General features: G+C 42.5%; 1 protein-coding gene across 8 annotated transcripts in view; it reads right to left on the bottom strand.

Moving 5' to 3' along the window:
• vps13d (vacuolar protein sorting 13 homolog D) overlaps positions 1 to 21,702 on the bottom strand; it is a 65,678-nt gene that overhangs the window by 4,724 nt on the left and 39,252 nt on the right. For 5 of the 8 annotated variants that reach the window (XM_067591157.1, XM_067591159.1, XM_067591156.1 and 2 more), the window contains exons 39-63: positions 21,555 to 21,680; positions 20,831 to 20,905; positions 17,363 to 17,465; positions 15,032 to 15,184; positions 14,783 to 14,918; positions 14,644 to 14,691; positions 13,297 to 13,447; positions 12,748 to 12,964; positions 12,420 to 12,667; positions 12,143 to 12,334; positions 11,897 to 12,023; positions 11,547 to 11,689; positions 9,538 to 9,668; positions 8,871 to 9,046; positions 7,491 to 7,614; positions 7,106 to 7,341; positions 6,040 to 6,142; positions 5,531 to 5,688; positions 5,328 to 5,436; positions 4,910 to 5,080; positions 3,662 to 3,766; positions 3,026 to 3,175; positions 1,618 to 1,767; positions 1,446 to 1,542; positions 1,205 to 1,353 (exon numbers count right to left, since the gene is read on the bottom strand). In XM_067591157.1, the coding sequence (XP_067447258.1) occupies positions 1,205 to 1,353; positions 1,446 to 1,542; positions 1,618 to 1,767; positions 3,026 to 3,175; positions 3,662 to 3,766; positions 4,910 to 5,080; positions 5,328 to 5,436; positions 5,531 to 5,688; positions 6,040 to 6,142; positions 7,106 to 7,341; positions 7,491 to 7,614; positions 8,871 to 9,046; positions 9,538 to 9,668; positions 11,547 to 11,689; positions 11,897 to 12,023; positions 12,143 to 12,334; positions 12,420 to 12,667; positions 12,748 to 12,964; positions 13,297 to 13,447; positions 14,644 to 14,691; positions 14,783 to 14,918; positions 15,032 to 15,184; positions 17,363 to 17,465; positions 20,831 to 20,905; positions 21,555 to 21,680 (3,578 nt within the window). Of the gene's footprint in view, positions 1 to 1,204; positions 1,354 to 1,445; positions 1,543 to 1,617; positions 1,768 to 3,025; positions 3,176 to 3,661; positions 3,767 to 4,909; positions 5,081 to 5,327; positions 5,437 to 5,530; positions 5,689 to 6,039; positions 6,143 to 7,105; positions 7,342 to 7,490; positions 7,615 to 8,870; positions 9,047 to 9,537; positions 9,669 to 11,546; positions 11,690 to 11,896; positions 12,024 to 12,142; positions 12,335 to 12,419; positions 12,668 to 12,747; positions 12,965 to 13,296; positions 13,448 to 14,643; positions 14,692 to 14,782; positions 14,919 to 15,031; positions 15,185 to 17,362; positions 17,469 to 20,830; positions 20,906 to 21,554; positions 21,681 to 21,702 lie in introns of all 8 variants that reach the window. The other 3 variants (XM_067591161.1, XM_067591163.1, XM_067591162.1) reach the window with 2 other exon arrangements.

The following is a 21,702-nucleotide window of genomic DNA, read 5'->3' as shown; positions in this document are numbered from 1 at the left end:
AGCTTCCAGAAGAAATGGAGTTATAAAACAGCTTTTTAAAAATTGTGAATCACTGCAACCACGAGAGGTCTTTGAGCATAAAGTCACATGTGCACAAAAAACATTAGGCTGATGGGTCCAGTAGTGTGAGATTATATGGACACACACACAACCAAAGGCATGATCCCCTCCAGGCTTATGCCTGGCAGAGATAATAAAACTACAACAACTAAAATCTATTTTAACCCACACACTTACTAGTGCCGTTTTTAAATCCTAATCTAATGCTGTTTTAATCCTCTCATCCCTAAAATCATAAAAATGTGTCAAGACACTTAATCTTCAGTCTTTGTCCAGCTGGGTATCCTACAGGTTGGTCTTCACAATGTGCAGTTCATCTCAGACTAGAGCTGATCAATCAATCAATCAATCAGTCAACAGAAAAATGATCTGATACTGTTTTCAGAATCAATTGTTTGTCATATTTTAAGCAAAAATAGAAAAAAAGCCAAATATTCTTTATTTGCAGCCTCTAAAATGATGATTTACTGCTTTTCTTTATCATACATCGTTGTACTGTCAGCTGTATAGACTGAACAACTGATTGATTAACTGGAAAAATAATATTCAATAAAGAACATAAATGAACTGTTAACTGAGAACAAACACTTGATGCAAGTTCAGGCGTCAATTTCAGGTTTATTTATGTCTTTGAATTTTTTGCAGCTGATTTGAAACTGTTGAAAACATCAAATGACCTTAAAAACGCTGCTGAATCTACATCAACTATTCACATTTAAAATGATCGTCAGGGTTCAAACCCCTGAAGGTCAGTTAGACTTATCTCTCACTGGACTCATCTTAGAGAAGAGTTGAGCAGTTAGTGGTTGAAAAACATACAGAAGAATAAATAAAGCTTTGAAGAAGAGAAGTGTAAATGCTTCACATTCACACTAATAAACCAACATGAAGTCAGCACACAGTCGCTGCACCTGGCTGGAAATCAAGACACAGTTCCAGCACATAAAACCACATGATCATGTTTGTGTAAAGATGAAACAAATAAGATTGAGGGTTGGATAGTTGTGTTTTTGAACATTGGACAGAATGAGGCCAGCTGCTTCCAGACTTTATGCTAATTTATGCGTGTGAACATGTAACTCAGGAAGAAAGAGAATCAGCGTTCGATGTTGAACTATTGAGAAGAAGGCGAGCGTGTTGTTACCTTGAGATCAAGAGGCAGCTTGTGAGAGGTGAAGACACTCAGCTTGACCTGAGGGAGGCTGATCTTCAGGTTCTCAAAGTAGTAGCGTTTCAGAGGTCCTGAGTCCTCGCTGGGTCTCTCATGGAGGTTCTCATCCAACTTCTCCAGCTCTGCATTCATTACAATTATTAGTTTAACTTAAAGCAAACACGGCCTGATTACTCACAGCATCACATGAATATGAACAATGACGTTCACCCACCAGCTTCTGTCTGTCCGTATCCGAAGAAGCTGAGCAGCTTGAGCAGCAGTTTCTCCTCGATGATGACGGTGAAGCGTCGGGCCGTCACCATCAGGTGCTGTAGACACATCATGGTTACGTCATATAAAAAGCTCATATGATACAGAAAGCTGTGATGGAGAGTGTGACTCACCTTGAACAGGTCAGTGAGCATGAGGTTGCTGGGAACTTTGACGGAGTTGACCTGCAGGGCCGCCCCGCTGTCGTTGACACTGCTGTCGCTGGAGTTGGGGGTCACACACAGCATGACGGGCTGGGTGGTCCCCAGCAGCTGGTTGTCCACCTGATCACCACAACATGACAGAACCAGCATTTACAGTCCAGACTGGATGTGAAAGTTATGAACATTATTAACAAGTAATGTGTTTACATCAGTTTTATATGTGGAAACACAACTGAACATTATTGGACCACACTGTATACAACACATTCACAGGAAGTGATGTAACACTGACATGAATCCGTCACTATGAGCCCCGTTAACCTTTTAGCACTTCTTTAGTTGTTGCACTACTGTCGTGTTTATATTATTGATTATGAACTTTTCTATTTCCAGTCATTTCTTACTTGAATAATAATAAAAATAAATACATTTTATAAAACCCACAGCGCTCTTTCTCATTACACTTGTACCTGCTCAGCTTAACGCTGGATGGTCTAAGCTGCTGTGGATGGAAGCATCTGATAAATGACAACATGTAAATATAGAACGTCTGTGTCATTTCCTGACTGTTTCCTTTTGGGACGAGGTTTCAGTCATATGTGAGTGATCAACACCGAATGTTTCCTGCTGGATGGGAGCGTGGTCGACATGCTGACTGGTTCTTTCTGACACTGATCCTCAGTGGTTCAAAATCCTACTGGTGTAACTGGAATTTCATATACATGGCGTACTGTGCAGGGTCTAACAGGACTGGTATACTGCATGTCGGATGTTCAAATAGCTGTTTTTATGTGAGCGACTGAGTGCAACACTGCGACTGCCTTCCAGGACTCACTGTCTGGAAACGTGTTTACACCCCCGTCCCTCTCTGTGATGGTCGGCTGTTCACTCCACCTTTGAGAGATGCTGGTTCATGGTAAGAACCAGTTCTGATTGACCATGAATCAGCTTAAAGCTCAGAAGCAGCTGATCTGTGAATACTTAAAGTCACAATGACTAAAAACTAGTTAACAGATTCTAGTTATTATGGATGAAAGTCTTAATGGAGAGATACACTGACAGTGTACGGCATCATGTGTCATGAGGATACACCACCGCTGCTTTATGTCTCAGTGCTGATGGGAGTCAACTTTCCAGAAAAGCAACAGTTTAATCACATTCACTCCCAGAACCAGCAGCACGTTTAACTACTGTACCAAAACTATTCCTCCTGTCTGTACGGAGCGTCCAGTGTGCTACAGCCGTCAGCTGACACTCGTCAAATGATGCCATGTGTGTTGCACTTTAGTGTTAAATCATATCAACTGCATCACTGTGTATGTGCACTTATTTACCTCGTTGTTTTATCATGAATACATGCAGGTTCTCATCAGCTCACCTGGATGCTCTGGATGCTGAGCTCCAACACCTCGTTGGCAGCGGTGCGGGTGAAGTGGACGTCGATACCAGACAGTGTGGTGAACACCAGCTCCTCAGGAACCTTGTTGACCAGAGACACACCAACACCTTCCTCCAGGTTCACCAGCACCTGCGAATGAATGATGTCACCGTCACAGGTTGTCTGCTCTGATTGGTTGCCAGACTTCAAGAAGGCGGGTCTAATGGGTAACCAATGACAACCCTTATCCCTGGAGTGCTGTATAATGGTTTAGTGTCTGTCTGACGGACTGAGGCGGGCTGGTACAACCACATGGTCTGAACCACTGTGGTTCATGTTAGTACCTGGTACAACCAAAAGGCTCAATGACAACCACATACCACACAGCCAATCATCAAACATTCTCACATCACTGATTGTGCAGTGACGCTACAGAGAAGACGTCAGTGGAAACGTTTAAGAACAGGAAAGTTATTGTGGAACCACAATCACTGAATGTAAGACTCTGAGATTCAGCACCTGGTGCCACACAGATGTTTTTATTTTATAACAAATACAAATATGATTTAAAGATATGAAAAATAAGACACAAGTGGCTATTGATGAGTTGTTAGTGATGTCATGTACGTCTTGTACCTCCAGCTCCTGCGTGGGCTCCTTCTTCTTCACGTCCTCTTTGCTGCGGTCCTGCTCCGTGCTGGGTGAGCTGCGGATCATTCTCCTCTGGTTGAAGTCACTGATCTACAAACAGGGAAACATTCAAAAAGCATCTGTGAGCACAAACGATGAGGTTCATCTAACTATGAAGGGAAGAATCTGTCTCAGGAACTGTTCATCCAATCAGAGGAGCTTCTGGGCTCTGACTTCACGCTCGGCGGGTGTGTTACTGGGGACCCGAGGATGTGCAGTGTCCAATTTGATGCAATTTGGACACATTTAATATTAATAAACTTTGAATAAACAAGCGAACAGCTGCTCAGCTCCATGTCTGAGTGAAGCATCAAACTGGAGTTTTCTAACTAAATATTGGGACCTAAAGGGAAAAAAATACATAAATAACTAATCAGTAAAGTAATGGCAAGAATCCACTAACAAACTGAACATTCAGAAAGCAAATGGGATGGTAGCAGAGCATTTAAAAGCAACACGCAGCGTCACAGGGGAGCAGCAGCCTGGAAGTAAACAAGCGCTGTGAGCTAGGAGAAGATGCTGTTATTGTGATCTGCAGTCAGACTTTACAGGACTGAAACATCTACGACGTCCACAGAGGCAGAACTTTAAAATAATTTGAGAGATTGTTTCCCTGGCGAGGATCACTGCTGCTGCCAAGACAGACTAGACTGATACTAGCTTTATGTCACGAGGGATAATTGAACTCTAGTGTTCATGTGTGCAGGACGGGTCCAGTGTCTACTGGCTGAAAATCTATTTGTGTCTGATGATGTTTGTCTAGTGGAGGCCTGAGGAACGCTGATGATTAAAAGTGTTGATCTTTGTTTGTTAATTGCATTTTGGCCACAAACATGAAATAATGATGAAACTAAGAATAATAGTTAGTTGTATAGGCTTTAAGATACAGCTTGTTACAGGCTTAAATGGTTGTTTTAAAAGGGCTGCATGAGTCAAAATGACTTTAAATAAATATGATTATAAAATACTTCATGTTCAATAAAGTTATGACAGATGTGAACATTAGCTTTATTTACATTTAATGTTTTTTGGTTTGTCACCTAATGACTGATGGAACTTTCAAACTAAAATGCTGAACCTGCCAAAATAAAAGCAAAAGCTGTTGAGTATCAGTGAGCTGCTCGGTATCAGTGCTGTAAGTGTTGACAGATCAGATCAGAACTCTTCTTGAGTTGTTCTGGGTTTTGTTCTCACCTGCAGGACACGTGTGGGTCCATCTGGCAGCACCTGGACCGACAGAACCCCAGAACCAGGTCTCATCTTCTGGTTAATGAACTGCTGCTCAGGACCAGGCTCCATCAGTCCAGAGTCTGGTCCCAACACCACCTCTGCTCCATCGTACAGGCCTGCCACCTCGCCCTTCACCTGATGGGTACCAGTCACACATTAGATGATTAAACTAGAGCTGCAACGATTCATCAATCAGTCAATCAACAGAGATCAATGTGATTATCTATCAATTAGTCATTTTTCAAGCAATAACATCAAACATTTGATGGTTGCAGGTTCTTAAAATTAAGAATTTGCTGATTATTTGCTTATAGTGGAGAGAAATCACAGACTGACATATTGAAAATCCACATCAAAGACACATCAGCTTGGAATGACTCACCTGTACGACCAGCCGGGGAAGACCGCAGGTCAGCATGCCTGAGCTAAAGTACCACGTCTGGGTGGTGCTGCGGCGTGAGTCCGGCCTCCTCAACATTAACGGCTCAAAACTGGGAGAGATGGAGAGTTAGAGAGTCACCAGTTACATCCAGCCCAGACAGATCTCCTTCCAGTTCATGGTCCAGTGTTCTGTTGAGCACTAACCTGTTGTCACTAACGGCTGCCAGCCCAGCGATGTCCAGCACCAGAGAGGAGTCCAGTGGACGAGGCTGGGCCGGCTTGCTCTGAGGAGGAGAAGAGCCTTCGTGACACAGCATGCCGGTCCCCGTCATCCTCCACAGCTGGGAGCGTTTCCCCGGCTCCTGTTAAACCGTCAGAGTACCTGTGTCACTGTACAGCTCACTGCAACTACTGAATACTTCTCATCATCATTTTCACCTCCAGATATTGTTTTTCAATAATTAATTCATAAATGTCTAATTAGACATCAGTCTGATCCAGAAAATGATGAGAAACTGCCAAACAGTTCAAAATGAAGTACAAACACCTGCACACATGAGAACAGTTTAGATTTTTGCTCGACTGAAACAGCGACTCAGTTATCAAAATGATTCATTCTCTGACAACCGACGGACAGTTAAATGATCAGTTCAGTACAACGATCCCTCCTAAAACTTTATTTAAACACTCTGTATTTTCAACTAAACCAGTACCTTCTTTTTCAGAATGACCCTTTGAGTCTTGGTGTCCACGTCCAGAACCAGTTCAGCACAGCTCACCAGATGCTTCTTCCCAACAGACCTCTTCTCAGCGTTCCTGCAGGAACAAAATGATGCTGCTCACCTTCATGACATCAGAACACTTACTGGTATAAAGTGATGTGAGATGGGGGGGTCACATGATGCATCCGCCGATTATTTCCTATTTCTGACCGATTGAACCACAGTTACATAAGTGACTGTTCTTGTGAAACATATCTGGAGGTAAAGGAAACTAATTCACAAGAAACTCTGAGAACATGCTCCAAAGCAGAAACGTCGCACACGGCCTGCTCTGAGGTCAGCAGGGAAGATGGCGACAGCGCGGCTGCACAACCTAAACCTGAGCAGAGAGTTAAGACCTTAACCGACCGAGCTGACGTCACCTCGATCACCTCTGTTACCTCGCATAAAATAAATCCTTCCTTCCTCCTCTCTGCATTAAGTGCCAGTCTGATGGGGTAATGCAAATTAATTTCCAGATTCTGGACATGTATCTGCTTGTAATTAGCAGGATATCTAAAGTAAAAATGTAGAAGGACGCTGGTGTTTCCTTCCCTCCAGGGAACTGCATCTCCCTGCATCACACTATGAACTTGTTGAGAAGCTCCTTTCAATTACTGGAAAGTGCATCTTGCACAATTGGATCAGAGACTTCCTGCCAAGTGTTTTCCTCTGGTGCAGAGATATTTAACACCTTCTCACATCAAAGATTACAAGCTGTCTTAAAGGAAGAGATCAGCTGTTTCTGAAGGTTTAGTCACCTTTCCACACAACGCGATACGGCCTCTGATGACTGGTTACCATAATGGTTATTAACTAACATACTCAGGTTTAATTCTGCGACTCTTTTTTTAAAATGATGATTGAACCTTGTTCAGTCACGTCTGTGTTTTTGTTGGATATGTTGTGTATCTGTCTGGTCTGGAGGGTTATTGTTACTGTTCCTTGTTTAAACTCAATAAAACGTATGTGAAATAAATGACATGAGATGATTATTAGTCATGTGACTGGTCCGTACTGTGAGAAGGTGTGTGTGGCTGCGATGTAGATGAAGTTCTCGTAGTAGAGCTTGTTGTATTCTCTGAAGAAGTTCATGTCCGCTGTGACCTCGGAGGATCCTGCTCCCTTCACGGTCAGTGTGAGGTAGGGGGGCAGTGTGGGCTCATCACAGGCGTAGTCCAGTACTGAGCCCGCCTTCACCTCAGTGTGCAGCCGGATGTCAGCCACCCCGTGCTGCCAGAACTGGATCGGCACCTGAAGACATTCAAACAACGGACTCTGTTATATTTATTTGATTTTGTCTGAAAGACTGACAACAGATTTATTCTTGAGGTTAATATACGTTTGCCTGATTAAGGTCTCGGTCAGTCCAGTCAGCGGTTGGTCATGTGACTGAAGCTTACCTCAGAGATGTTGTCGATGCGGAACGGTGGAGGCAGCTGGTCAGTGTCAGTGAAGGAGATCTGGTAGGTAGCTCCCTTCAGGGTGATCTCTGTCCGCAGGAAGAAACAGTTCCCCAGAGTGTCCCTGTTCAAACCAAGATCCACTTAAAACCTTTAAACACTCAGGACCAGTTTAACCATGCAGACACGTTCATGATCCACATGGACCAGTTTAACCGTGCAGACACGTTCATGATCCACATGGACCAGTTTAACCATGCAGACACGTTCATGATCCACATGGACCAGTTTAACCATGCAGACACATTCATGATCCACATGGACCAGTTTAACCGTGCAGACACGTTCATGATCCACATGGACCAGTTTAACCATGCAGACACATTCATGATCCACATGGACCAGTTTAACCGTGCAGACACGTTCATGATCCACATGGACCAGTTTAACCAGGCAGACACGTTCATGATCCACATGGACCAGTTTAACCAGGCAGACACGTTCATGATCCACATGGACCAGTTTAACCGTGCAGACACGTTCATGATCCACATGGACCAGTTTAACCGTGCAGACACGTTCATGATCCACATGGACCAGTTTAACCGTGCAGACACGTTCATGATCCACATGGACCAGTTTAACCGTGCAGACACGTTCATGATCCACATGGACCAGTTTAACCGTGCAGACACGTTCATGATTCACATGGACCAGTTTAACCATGCAGACACGTTCATGATTCACATGGACCAGTTTAACCAGGCAGACACGTTCATGATCCACATGGACCAGTTTAACCGTGCAGACACGTTCATGATCCACATGGACCAGTTTAACCGTGCAGACACGTTCATGATCCACATGGACCAGTTTAACCGTGCAGACACGTTCATGATCCACATGGACCAGTTTAACCGTGCAGACACGTTCATGATTCACATGGACCAGTTTAACCATGCAGACACGTTCATGATTCACATGGACCAGTTTAACCAGGCAGACACGTTCATGATCCACATGGACCAGTTTAACCGTGCAGACACGTTCATGATCCACATGGACCAGTTTAACCGTGCAGACACGTTCATGATCCACATGGACCAGTTTAACCGTGCAGACACGTTCATGATCCACATGGACCAGTTTAACCGTGCAGACCAGTTGGGCAGTTCCAGGAAAGGACAGACACACTAATGAACTTGTCTCTATATATACAATAAACAAAAGTTAGGAATAAGAGGATAAATATATGAAGATGAGATCATAGATTATATGTTTTCCTGTGTAAATAAAAGCAAACAGACTTAAAAAGATGCCCATGAATGAGAGATGAATGTTTGTCAGTGTTGGAGAGTGTATGATGTATACGTAGCTCACCTCATGTTGACATGGAAGGACTTGGGTTTGTTGACCTCGAAGCCTCCAGACCAGGTGCAGTTGGGAGTGTCCATGAGGCGAACACACAGCAGCTGGTCGTAGTCGTTTCGGGGCCAGTGGAAGACGACGCTGGAGCCTGGCAGGGTGGAGATGTAACCCTCTGGATTGGCCGTACCCTGGGACAAATATATCAACTCATGTAGGTGAAACTGGAGGGAGGAAACTACAGATAGACACTCTGACTTGTGTCACTTCCCATAATGCACTGGGGGATGTAAACAGGAAGTATAACATTATGGATTCAGCGAGAGAGCAGTTTTTTTAGCCGACATTTGTTTACATTTTGCCAAATTGGCATCATTAAAGTTCAGTTCCTGTTTGCAATGTACAGACAACCATCATCACTGGATCCAGTGATGGTTTTTATATGATTTATAAGCAAATCAATGGATGTTTAATCACAGTGTGTCAGAGATGATGTCTTCAGGAAATGTAAGTCACACTGAACCTAAAGTTATGTTGCATCAAATCTGCATCCAGGTGTGTGAGTTCCAGTCCTGTTATTGCTGCCTCATGTGTTTTGGGGGCATTTTCCCTTCATTAGACAGCTCACAGTAGAGATATGTTATCTGCCTCTTAAACACTAGGCTACCAGTTCATTTCTCACCTTTCCTCTTGCAAACTCTCTCTGAGCGAAGGCCAGTTTGTGTGTAGAGCGATTGTCCAGCAGGTAGCGGGGGGCAAAGGTCACAATGTGAGTGTCTCTGTAGCGTCCTTTTCCTTTCCGCACACTAATGCCTGGTTGGGTCAGACAGAGACAAATGAATGCATGACAAAGAGTTTTATTGATAATGTGATTAGGGATGCGCGATATTAGCAGCACGTCATCGGTATCGGCCGATAAAAGCTCTAACATGAAATATCGGCATCGGCCTTTTCTGCCGATATGTTGCCATCTCCTCCACCGCCTGACTGTGCTTCCCTCCATGGACTGTTTCACCCTCCGGTTGGATCCACATGCAGAACCGGGGCTAACGTTAGCTGGGAGGCTAGCAGAGGCTAGCTGGCTGTGCTTCCCTCCGGTCATACTGCGGCTAACGCTCCGCTAGCCTCTCAGCTAACGTTAGCCTCGGCTCTCCATGTGGATCCAACTGGAGCACCAAGCCCCAGTTTGTTATTCAGGTTAAAGTGGGAAGAAGCAGCGGGTCTGACGGGCAGCTGAGTGAAGTGCAGCCTGCGGAGGAAACACCGGGACTGTCAGAGTGAAACAGTCCGAGGAGGAGCTGCTAAGCAAACTCTGTTTGGAAAAAAAAGATTTTGGTTTATACCGGCAGTTGTCAACCAGCTTATCAGGTGCATTACCGCCACCTTCTGCTCCAGAGTTTGGACCAGAGATTAAATCCTACACATTAATCCTGTCTGTCTAATAAACTCAACGAAAACTCTACTGCTGCTCCAACTTGGCAGGTTCATTAAAGTTTTAAGGCTTCCTAAATTCTTCCTTCATATATTGTCTTTCTTCATCATACTTAGTACAATCTATGCTTGCATGCGTAATAGTCTCCTCAGCCATCTGGAAAAAAATATGTGCATATATCAGCGTCGGCAATCGGCCACAGAGAGTTGGAAATATCAGCATATCGGATTTCGGCAAAAAAATCCAATATCGTGCATCCCTAAATGTGATCTTTAGTGTCAGAAAAAGCCTGGTGAGGAAGTTCTGCTTCATGTCAGAAGATCATCTATGTGCCAGTAACTGTCCACATAACAAGGACTATAGATTCAGTGTAAAACATGATTTTAATAATGATAATAAAGAAGCTGCAGAGATGCAGCAGACCTTTCACTCAAACCATACGGAGAAGGGAGAATATTATGAGAGAAGTACTTTCCAGTCCTGATCAAAGGCAGAGGATGAAAAGCAGGGACACCTCAGATCATACAGTATGAGAGTTAGGAAATGCAACTCATCTGGCCTGGTTGCATCAACATTTTCAAATCCATAACTTTTAATCATCTAAGGAGATCATGAACACACTCTAATAGACTGATCGCAATTCAGATCATTTCATTTTTGTCTTATGTGCCCTTACAAAATCAGTTACTGCATACAGAAACAGTAAACCTTCCTTTACAATGATATATATATATATATATATATATATATATATATATATATATGTATATATGGCCTTTGTGTGTTTCCAGTTCTTTGTTCTTCTGGTGTGAAATCTGATAAATTGCCTCAAGTGATGTTACTTAAGACTTAAGACTACTAGTTAGAAAATGAAAAGAAGAATCTGGGACGTGGACCTCTGCAGCCCGCTCCTCATCTCTGCTGGAGGCTGAACTGAACCACTAAACAGTCAGTGATCGAGTTGCATTGTGGGTAATATAGGCACCAGGTTTAAACAAGACGAATGTGTGGAATAAAAGTTGATATCTGGTTCTGCTGTATCGATTTTGATCCTTTTTCTAAACTGTCCATTGTGAGTCTGACAGTGTTGTTGGACTGTTAAATCGGTAAAGTTGTCTTTTAAATCTCAAACATAGTTTGTGCTAAAAATCCCCCAAGACGGTCTCATAATGTCTCTCTTATTATCCAGTTCAATAAATGAACTCTAACACTACTAGTTAGTGTTATCCTTTTGTACTGACTGTGATACAACAACTTGCCTATGTTGTAGATGAGGCCGGGCCTGTTCCCGTGCTGGATAACCTTCACTGCCCTGACGCCACTCCCTCCATCCAGGGAGAAGCCCTGGCACCAGCCTGGAACTCCATCTGGGTGGATCCCTTTCCCAATCCGCATAGTACACCTAGGGTCAAGATAGACGGGGAGCAATGGATGTAAGGATGGACGAATAAGAACATCAGGAGGATGCTTGTTAGTTAGTAAACCCACATAACATCAAATATCCAGTTGGGGGGTTTGGCAGAGTTACTGTCTGTTAGGTGGAAGATATTATGTTCAGTCCAGATGATGGCATTAAGGACTACAAAGTGGTCTGATCTGACACACTTACATAGCAGGCTGCTCCTTGTCAGTGTAGCAGAACAGTAACGGACTGAGGCTTCTGGCTAACTCGTGCTCCTCAAACTGTCCCGCTGCATCAGCTTTGCCGTTGTCCTGACGGAAGATTAACGGCAGACCTGATGGAGGAAAATGTCTTTAGGGCATGACAACAGAGAAGCTTGTTCTTGAAGCTTTGGCTGGGATGTTTTTGTTTTCTCATAAAATCTGTAGTTTTTAATGACAAAGACAACATTACCAGTCTTGTTGATGAGCCAGTAGGGGGCAGAAATCAGGATCTTTAGTGCCCCCTGTGCCCGCAGGATGATGCGGATGGTGAGGCAAAGCAGGCGCTTGTTGGTGTCATACAGCCTCATGCGGACCACATAGTTCTGGGTTCCAGGAGGAATCAGCAGCTCTTTGCACACAGCAAAGTTCTCTAGCAGGACTCCTGAAGGACACACATCATGAACACCAGGAGTAAGAACAAGGAAAATGTTTAGGAAATAAATAGCAGCCGACTGGCAGGTCCTGACCTAGCTCCATGTTCTGTGAGGTGTCGGCACCATGGAGCACAGCCTCTTTCCCCGGCTTCAGTGAGCCTTTGATGGATGTTCCTTTGATGTAGTAGTTGAGGTCACAGGGCAGCAGGTTGGCCAGCACCATGGTGGGCAGCAGGTAGATGGTGTGGCCCGGCTGTCGATAGATCTGCTTTGCACTGCCAGAAACCCTCTTGGCAGGCTGCTGGTCTGGGTAGTTCTCCTTCCTGATGACCACACAAAACCTGAGGAGATGCAGAGAAATGAGGAGAGTGGCAACAAAGGACAAGAACAAAGAACAAAATGTGTGATTGACTGAATCTACCTGAAGTTACGCTTGAGGCTGTCGTCAAAGTCTGCTGACTGACACTCCCTCTTACTGCTGCTGATCTCTCCAGGCCGCTCCACGCTGGTCCAGTGGATGGGAACCTTACAGAAGAACAAGCCCAGGCCTTTGGGCCGAGCCTGCAGGCGCCAGGACGTCAGGTGGAGGGGGACCGCCAAGGCCTGGCCCGGCAGGATGGGAGGCAACACCACTGGTTCTGTCGACACAGGGACACAGTTGGCTTCATTACAGTTAAAGGTCACATAAAATTACATAAAATAACAGACGAAATACAATTTAAGAAATGAAAAAACATATAATGTAAGATAATAAAAGAAAAAAGAAAATGACAAGAAATGAAATGAAAAAACACAAGAAAAGAAAAAGTTAGACACATCAAAATACAATAAAATATAAGAAATTAAAATAAATCAAATAAAAAAGTGATACAATGAAAGAAGAACATTTTTTAAAAAGCAGTCCATTGGACAATCTTTGTTGCACAGGTTTATATGATTATATATTTATTATATTGGAGCAGAGTCTTACTGTCGGGAGCAGACGGGCTGTCCAGCCGGACCTCCATAGGAACATCCAGCCGGTTCTTCACAATGAGGGCAGAGCGGACAGTGATGACCTTCCTGGCGCTGCCCTCCATGGTGATGGAGAAAACCACTCTGACTGGTGGCAGGGCCGAGAACTGAGGGCCAGAAAGGACCCACAAGCAAAACAACAGGTCACCATCAGGTTTAATATTCATACTGAGCCTTTTGTGTCCTTTCAACTGTTGGACTGCTATGAAACACACACAGCATTCAACCAGGCCTTTATCTGAAACAGGCTTATATTACAGACAGGCCTTTATCTGGAAAGCTAACAGAGTCTAGCTTGAGATTATATGGGAGTAATTAAAATCTAATGTAAACTAAATCAATAGTTTTAGCTTTGGGAAGGTTTGTGATCCTGATGATTGTGAGTTCATTGTATCCTCATGGTACTGATGAGATATGACATTATTTTTTCTTATCACTAGGGATGCAAGATATAGGATTTTTTTGCCGATATCCGATATGCCGATATTTCTAACTCACTGTGGCCGATTGCTGATGCCAATATATGCACATATTTTTTTCCAGATGGCTGAGGAGACTATTATGTACAGACAATCTATGAAGGAAGATGCACAGATGTGTTATATTGTTCTTCTACGCTTTTAATTTGAAATGTACTAGAAATGTTGAGTTTCATTGACTCGACTTCTTAACGTTCTAAAAAGGTGTACAGTAGAAGTGACTGGAAGAGCTCATTGACATAAAACAGTATTAGTGTTAAACAGAGAAAGTGAGGGCAGCAGAGTGGTGAGTCTGACATGATGGAAGCTGTGAAATGTTCTCGTACAGATCATTTCATCCTTTATTTGCTCGTTGTCCACCTTCTAAAATCTGACTTTTACTTGGAAATTGACACGATACGCACATAGTGTTACATTCTTTAATCAAGAACAACACAGTAGATATTTCATTTTTAATCCAACATGTTGTTTTCAGGTGTATGATGAGCTTTACAGCTGCTAGTGTGACTACAGACTCAATCAGAGCTGCAACGATTAGTCAATTAGTTGCAAACTATTTTTATAATCAATTAATCATTTTAGGTCATTCTTTAAGACAAAATGTCCAAATTCTCTGATTCCAGCTTCTCAAATGTGAATGTTTTCAGGTTCTTTAGTCCTTTATGAAAACTAAATAACAAGACATTTGAAGTTATTTTTTTAACCATTTTCTGACTTTTTATGGACCAAACCGATCGATTTAGAAAATAATCAACAGATGAATTAATGATGAAGTGGATAGTAAATGATTACTCCATCATTAGAAACAGGACATACAGACTTACATAGACATGTGGGTGGATGATGTTGGTCCTGCTGATCGGACTGCCAACCTGTGATGCAGTGAAGGAAAAAAAGAAATATTTTAAGTGCTGAGACTGGAACATTATCAACATGAACTGTGTTTGTTTGTTTTGTGCTTACAGTGTTGGAGGAGTTGTTTCTGTCTGGAGCCGCATAACGGAAGAAAATCCCCACTTTGTCCACAGACACTGGCTTCACTTGCTCCCATCCACACACTCTAACAAGCAGCTGGTGCAGCTTCAGCTCATGAGTGTGTCTGCAGAGGAGGCAGGAAGGTTTCAGTGATACATAATCACAATCATTTACACTGGACTGAAATTTACACTGAATAAAATCCACAGATGCTATAGATGAGAATCAGAAGTGTACCGGTGGCGAAGCTTCTCTCGGGCTTCAAACTCAAAGGGAATCTCCTCCCCAGGCAGCACCTCTCTCCACTGGCTCACGTTGTGGGTGTCATCAGTTCCTGGACCGTGGACATCGGATATGGAATCTGCACTGCTGCTGTGGGACAGCGCCACCCTGTGGGACACATGTGAAAAGCTTTATCTGGAGACATTTACTGTATCTGAGATCAGTTTCTACACTGATGTTAAACGCTAAACAGTAAACAGACTGCCTTCATATAACACCTTCTAGTCTTCAGACCACTCATTCACACACACACTCATACACCGACGGCACAGCCTTCAGGAACTATTTGGGGTTCAGCATCTCAGCTCAACACACTTCACCATGCAGACTGGAGGAGCCAGGGATTGAACCACCGCTCTACTTCCTGTCTGCAGGGGAGAAACTAACTCGTCTAAAATTAAACATTCATTTAATTTTCTCTAAACGTCTTCATACCGGCAGCAGTATTACTGGTACCGACAACTCTCAGTAAGAGAGGAACTCCACGTGATTATTACCATCAAAAATGTTGATTCTCTTGACAGCTAAAAACGCTCAATGAATTTCATGTTAACATGCTTATTATTGTACATTAAGAGATACCGTATTTTCTCTAATAGTGGCCGGTATTCAATTAAAATAATGGCCGGGGGTGTGGTCGACACAAACAAATACAGGCCGGCCCCAAATACAGGCTGGGGAGGGAAAAAACAAGGATGGATTGAGGCCGTATTCAGACCAAATCAGTGTTGCTGCCCATCGCTGCAGGGTTGTACGGAGGTGTGCGGGGGGGTGTGGGTGTGTTTATTTGTGCTCTAGAAAGTAACCGCTGTGAAACAATTAGATATTTTTTTATTGATTCACTGCTTTCTTACCAGCTTCATCTCTTCATTCACTCTGTAGCTCTCTCTCTTTTTCCCTCGTCTTTTTTTAAAATGAGTTGGGAAACTGACAGCAAAGTCTAACTTTACTTTTAACTCTTGGTGCCTGTTATAATGTGACTGCGATTTGTAGTAATGTACAAGTGCCACAAGATGGCGGTAGCTATAACTGAAGTACCATATAGAACCTGTGCAAGTGTCAGTGACTAGATTTTCCATAACACCAATGCCACAACACTGTAGAGGGTGAACATGGCACCCACCAGACGGAAGTTTGACATCAAATTTAAAGAGAGAGTTTTGCAATATGTGGACCCGAAAAGAATCTGATACTGGAAAAATCAGAAGCGTGAGCTGCTGTTAGCTGACAAGAGGAGAGCACGGCTAGCTGGAGGTGGGAGGAAGAAAGGTAGCTTGGAGCTTGAGAGACAGCTGATTGATATTTGATATTTGACTGTGCTGTTAACTGGCTATTAATGTTTATATCCAGCGTAACGTTACCTCAGATTTATTTAGTTTTTAACTGACACTGGCCATATTTGCCCTCCCGTACTTGACTGGTCATACTTCACACAAGTTATATTGAAATGTTTGTGTAATGTTTCACAATAAAAGTCGGGAAATGAAGGCTTTTAATTTTATTAATAGCATAATGCAGTAACAAAAATTGAACAGAGCAAACGGAAGCAGATCAGAAAACAGGGAGGCTTCGTACTAAAATATGAGCAAATATACTTATCAAACAGAGAGAATTAGGAATAAAGGCCTCTCTCTAATATAAGCCTGCTTCCAATAAAGGCCTGGTACCCTCTGCAGTTGAGGTAAATAAAGGCCCCGGCCACTATTAGAGAAAATACGGTATCTGGTTTATGTCAATATGGACAGTATTTGTTGAGATCTTGGCCGAAGTGTTGGACAGACAAACCGACTAATGCTTCCATCCTGAGGACTCATCAGTGCATGAACTTTATACTAACATACTAACAAGCAGCACTGATCCACAGATCTATCACTGACACATTACCAGCTGCACCAACTAATGACACATGCACATTTTGCACACAAATCCAACAGTAGGGGCCATGTGACACTTTTTTTGCCTGTAATATCAGGACAATATCCAACAATAAATGCTGTTGTCACATGTACTGTCAGTATTTTAGCTCCAGGATACAAATATATACTGTATATATACAGTGTATATACTTCTCCAAATGAAGAGTTCATGTACATCATGAATGTGCTTCATACTTCTAATACCAAAGTTGGTGAAAATTAAGCATTATGACAGAGTTTTGCTCTAAGCTCAAAGCTAAGACACATGTATATTTACTATGTCAGTCAGTACTGTCATACTAAATCAATACCCTGATTGGTCCATGTCAGAGCTTCAGAGTTGCATCAGGTTCTGGATCCTGCCACCTACCTTGTGGGGGTCGTAGTCAGAGTGGCGAACCACATGGTACATCCTGTATGGTTGCGCAAAGCGTACGGCACAAATGGCTGCCTCCTCTTGGACAGCTTGACATCTGCTGGAAACAGAAATGGTTACAATAAAAAAGATCAAGTCAGAAACAAGGAGTGTTTATACTAACAGTGCTGCATGTTCAGCTTCAACAGTCATGCACTTGCTTTCTTCTTGGGCTGTGAGACCTACAAAGCAGCTAAAGAACAGGTGGCCTGAATACTTTAAAGGGGAACTCCACCGTTTTTACACATACAGATCAATCTAGCAGTCATAAGGACGACTACTCTGAACAGAAAGCCAACATCACAAACTGGAGGTGTAGAGTTTATAGACATGGACGTTTACTGTCCCAGGCAGGGGACGGATGTCTAATGAAAAGACACTTATAGCTGCATTCTGGGAAACGTAGGATCCAACATTTCTGGAGCCTGACCCACAGTAGGGACTATAAACTGGAATATCTCGGCCCAGTCTTGCTTTCATTTGGACCATTCCTTTTATGTGTCTCTTGTAAGTTAGATATAGATGTTCAAACTATACTGCTGGAGTACCCCTTTAAAAGACATTCCCATGCTTGTGCATTTATATCAATTTGCTAACAGTTATAAGTGGCTCGGTCCATTGTTCATGTACTTCACATGAACATATAGTACACACATCGATACATGGAGTCAACTATAAAGTAAAAGCACAGAAATATGAATGAGAACAACAAGGATTGTCCAGGAAGTCACTGACAGTAAACTGAACACAATCTTATACAGTGTTTGGCTCTATGTTTGCCATCACGCTGTATAATGTACAGCACATGTATACTGCTTGTAAGATTTTTAAAAATTTTACAAAATGTCCTATTTATATACCACAGGGAATGAGAAGATCAATAAAAATATATACACAATGTAAACAGACTGCTGTTATTAAACAGATGCACTCTATGGCCAAGAAAGACCAGTTTGACCTTTGACCTCCGTGTCCAGTAGTTATTTATTTTCCATTGTATAGTCAAACCCTTTAATTTATATTCAACAGATGGAAAACCTTCCTGAAATTCTTTTGAGATGAATTTTACACGAAAAGTTCTTCAGAAACTATTGGACACAAAGTGAGAAACTGTCAATCAGACGATAATCAAACACACACTATAGAACCAATCACAATGTCTGTTTACAATAACTTCCAGGTAGAAAACCCTGCGTCACGTACAGACAATTGAATGGTGCTGGGCAAACGGGGACAAGAAACATCTGAGATCTAATCTCAACTGAAGAGAAAATCGTTTAGTCTTGTGTTGTGGAAGGGGTTTGAGCTTTTCAGATCTGTGAAGAGCAAACATGCTCAGAGACAGCTGTGGATTCAGCGTCTGAAGGGAGGAGATCCAGGACAGACCGACCGCTTGTGTCAGTTGAGAAGAAGGAGGCCAAACAGTGTCAGCTGTTGGGAAGACCTGGCAGTCTGACTGTAAGTAAGCTTTATGTCTCATTTCATTCTCAGTATCAAAGAAACAACTTATTTGAGGTGGTTGGCGTTGCGTTAGCTAGGCTAACGTTAGCTTAGCTAACGTTATGTCAGATTGGTCGGATCAGCATGTTTAACTACATATCTTCAAATGTTACGGCTGAAGATGACAATAGAAATCAACAAGTTTGCTGACTTCACGTATCTCCAGTTGTCTACCCAGAAGTGACTGTTGTTGTTGACGTGACATCACGTTGATTCAGTCTATATGACTAAACTACATCCTACACAATATGCAGCAGTCTTCACCACTGTGTCATAACGTCACAACCACGTCAACCACTGGCCATGCAGTGTCAAAATATGACGGACAAATCATGCTGTTCATGCAAAATACAAAGCAAAAGGAAACTTGGAGGACGAGGAAGGATGGGACAGTAACTATAGCGACCAGTCATCACTGCTCCGACCTGCAACACTACTGAACATACTGTCATTCAGTTGTGTAGCAGATTTCTAAACTGCAGCCAAAAGCACCAGACAGGATTTCTGCTGTAACACGTCCAGTCTCTTCTGTTCCAGCAGCGACTCTTCAACATTAACTGATGTGCAACAGCTTCAATAAAACTTCTGAGTGAAATGTGCAGATTTATGCCTTAATTACTTAACTATGATCAATAAAAACCACCACTGAGTCCCAAATGTAAGAGAATACATGAACACACATGTGAGGAAAACAGTTTACATCCTTTTTAGTTTTTCTTGATCTGTTGATTTAAATCAATATTAAAACTTTCAGCTCTCTTCAGGAGTTTTTCAGTCTCTACTTTTTTCATTTCTGTTTAATCAACTACTCTTCCATCCACAGATTACACATCAACAGTGGAACAAGTTATTATATTCTTATTAGAAATGTTGAATTTCAACACATGGACAGAAGTTTTAATATTATGTGATCATGTATGTATATAAATATCGTTGGTTTGGCATTTTCTTGGGATAAATGTGAGGGAACTTTGATTGACAGGTGATCAGGTGATCAGGTGATCAGTATCTGCACAGAACACAGAAATCATTTAGCAGACATTAAGACTGATATGATCAGCTGGAGATACAAAAACAAAATCAGTTTAGATTGTTTTCTAATTTTATTTATTTTATCTCCATTTATTGTGCAATACTTTATAAACATTGTTTAAATATGAGCACTATAAAGAATATCATATTTACTGATGATAATAATATCACTGCTGGAGGGATCATGTGTTTCTTTCTGTCTTTGTGCCGACAGAGTTTTATGAGTTTTATGCATCTGGCTTCTGGTTTTGGTCTTGATAAATGATCAAGAGCCACAATCAAAAGCACAGCAACAAATATGTCATGTAAGTTGAGTTATGAGAAGAAAAAGATGATATATGTTTGTTATCTGCACGCCAGATAAACTGCTGCCATGTGCTGGATGAATCCATAACAGCTGATGGTTAAAAGGAACATTTATAGACATCCTTTGAAATTTGATTTATTCTACAGTATAAAGTTATGACTTGAGTAAATTAGTTTTCTTGTATTTTTCTTTGCTTGTTTGTTTTTAGATTTTTCTCTTTTTTGATTCTGATTTATATGTTTGACATAAAGTCAAAGACAATAAACAGACCTGCAGGTTCTATTTTCCACTTGGTACAGCTCAACCTGCCAAGGTAATATTATTAAATGATTTCTGGAGCATTATAGACTTTGGGAAACGAGAGATAAAGATCTACATGCCAGACCTGATCCAGGTGTGCTGTGGTCCAGTACAGCAGTACTAATACTGACATTTATTATATCATCAGCTGTTTAAACTGTGGTTGCTGTGCAGGATACATTTGACTCTTGTATATGTTTGGGGAACAGCTGATGACTGCGTGAGAGCTGTGACACCGAGCCGAGCGTGCTGCTGGAGGAGACCGTCTGAACTCTGGACTGTACCTCTGGAGTGAATCTGCTGCTCGAGGCAGGTCAAGCTGGCTGTGCTCCTAGTTCTAAGGTGAGCAAGAGGAGCACCTGACAGCAGAGAGAGACAGTTACTACACAACACAGACACATGCAGAGGGAACACACAGAAGGGTTAGAGCTTCATCATCCTCATCCTCTACTCTGTGTCGCAATCAGCACCGTCATCGATAGTTCAGTTCATGCTTCGCTTCAAGTCGTCTCCCGTCTGTTGACACATGTTCAGCAAACCAGCAGATCACAAGTCCATTCACTCCAGACTGACGCACAGAACAACTTGGCTGATAAGTTTCAGGGTTTTTTGTTCATTTAATTGATTGATCATCACTTCTTAGCGAACATGAGTTAAATAAATAAACATAATAAAAGGCTGCAGTAGCTCTGGTTCTGCCTGCAACCCATCAACCAAGTCTCTCACAGGAAGAACACACACGAGCTCCACTAATCATCCAGACACTTTAAGGATGACTGCAGTTATAACTGGAGTTATACCACATGTTTTCCATGTGTTAGTGAAAAGCTCAGTAATTCATGAGACAGCTGGTTGTTTATAGTAAACATCACTCACACTGGAGGAGAAATGTCCCGTCACATGGCTGCTTTTAAATCCATTAAAATCTATATTTGCTGTACAATCTATTTGTGTGAAGAGGTTCTTCACTACCCAGTGATCTGTTTGTGATACTTTGTTTTAACTCACTCTGTCCGAAGACGGGTGGGTCGACTGAGGAGCCCACCCAGGGCAGGGGGGGTGAAGACTGGGAGGTCTGATCCTCCTCGTTACAGTAGTCGGCCATCCAGGAGCTCTTGGTGGTGTTGTACTGTTCTGTAACAGCCAGATAAAGACG

Source organism: Thunnus thynnus, chromosome 6 (genome assembly GCF_963924715.1).
Source record: "Thunnus thynnus chromosome 6, fThuThy2.1, whole genome shotgun sequence".
In the NCBI taxonomy this organism is placed as follows: domain Eukaryota; kingdom Metazoa; phylum Chordata; class Actinopteri; order Scombriformes; family Scombridae; genus Thunnus; species Thunnus thynnus.
Note: the sequence above shows the minus strand (reverse complement) of the source record. Positions and strands in the feature narration are given on the sequence as shown.